Raw genomic sequence first — 1,524 nt, forward strand, 5'->3', positions numbered from 1 at the left:
ATTACGTGGATATGTGGAAGTATATATATGCTACATACTTCATATGCCCTGTTCTCCACGTGGGCGTTGTCAGTTATGAACTCATGTTGCTCGTATTCTGGTGAGCTTACTGCTGACCTCCGCTTGTTGCTGAGGTGTGTTGGTTGGATCATTGTGGCACACTGCTTGGTCTAATTTTAAGTGAATCACTGGTCTGTAACATCTGTGAGAAGTGTATACGAACACTACTATTCTAATATAGTAGTTGTGTGTGTATGAACCATTTTTTACTTTCTCACTGATAGAAATAAATACACAGACACTGTTTAACTGCCGTACATGTCTGACAGTGTATAGTGAATACATTTTGAGAAACTATCTCATTTTCATATTTTCTTCATCTTACTTTCAGGTTTATTCATATATCAGCAGCGCCAGATATTGATAACACCACCGTGATAAAAATACACAGCACCCACATTCATAAAACTCAATACCGGTTGGCGGTCACTAGCCGTTGCTAGTTGGTTTTACTCCTGACATACCTATTCAACTCTAGATAATGCCGAAGTTAAAAGTGACGTCACTCGATAAGAGATGACGTCTTGGGATTGGCGGATGAGTTTATTTGGAGTACTTTCATATTCGATCACCTTCTACTTTTGTTTTGGTTTTCCGTTTTTGGTAAAAAAACCCCCTAAAACCCCCCCAAAAAAACCAGAAGACAACAACACTTCTTACGTTGGTATCAGATTGAGATTGAGATACTAAATATTGTCAATTTATCATCTCGAGTATTGAAGTGGCACTACTGTAAACGTTTGTAGAAATGAAACGTTTAGTGTGTAGCGTTCATAGTCGAAACATGCTATCTATTGGGATTCTGGGAATGCTGGGACCATTGTAGGACGCAAAACGTTAAACTTTACCGAGAAGTGAGCATACCAAAAAAAAACGTTTATTATACTACTTTTCGGATCAATAGAGTGTCAAGGAAATGTCAATCACCGACACTACTCACGACTGTACACGCCCGTGTTCTCACTATGATTTAGTTCAACCTGCCGGTATATATATATAAATATCTCGTGTCAAGAATCATGACTAGTACCACTAAATTACACCATGCCGCCCCGTAAACGCAAAACCAAAGCAGCAGTACAGGATGCTACTTCATCTAAGAAGTCAAGCGGACCAGATGAGTCTTATGGTAATGCATGGCTTTACTTTGCGTCTATGCTTGGCGTGGCTGTGTGCGCAATGGCGGCTACGGTAATGATCTCGTTGAATCAGCAGCACCATGTACTTGTGCCGTTCCAGGGAGAAACCATGCTCTCCCTTCCTCAGGTGTGTGTGAATTTGTGAACTAATTTGTAGGTCTGGGTGAAATTTGTGCCAAGTGTACTCATATTATTCCAAATAAGCATTAAAGTAACCGAAATTATATATATATATATATATATGTGCTCATATACATAGATACACACACTCACACACACACACACACACACACCACACACACACACACACACACACACATATATA

The 1,524-nt window shown here is 39.6% G+C and overlaps 1 protein-coding gene across 1 annotated transcript; it reads left to right on the forward strand.

The window, feature by feature from the left end:
- Window positions 1-1,092: 1,092 nt before the first annotated feature.
- SARC_00867 (hypothetical protein) lies at window positions 1,093-1,344 on the forward strand (the record flags this gene model as incomplete). The annotated part of the gene is made up of 2 exons (XM_014305441.1): window positions 1,093-1,281; window positions 1,327-1,344. Exons 1-2 carry the CDS (start codon window positions 1,105-1,107, stop codon window positions 1,342-1,344), a joined length of 195 nt encoding a protein of 64 aa, XP_014160916.1. The 5' UTR covers window positions 1,093-1,104.
- Between the last annotated feature and the right edge of the window lie 180 nt (window positions 1,345-1,524).

This window comes from Sphaeroforma arctica (genome assembly GCF_001186125.1).
Source record: "Sphaeroforma arctica JP610 unplaced genomic scaffold supercont1.30, whole genome shotgun sequence".
Taxonomy (NCBI): Eukaryota; class Ichthyosporea; order Ichthyophonida; genus Sphaeroforma; species Sphaeroforma arctica.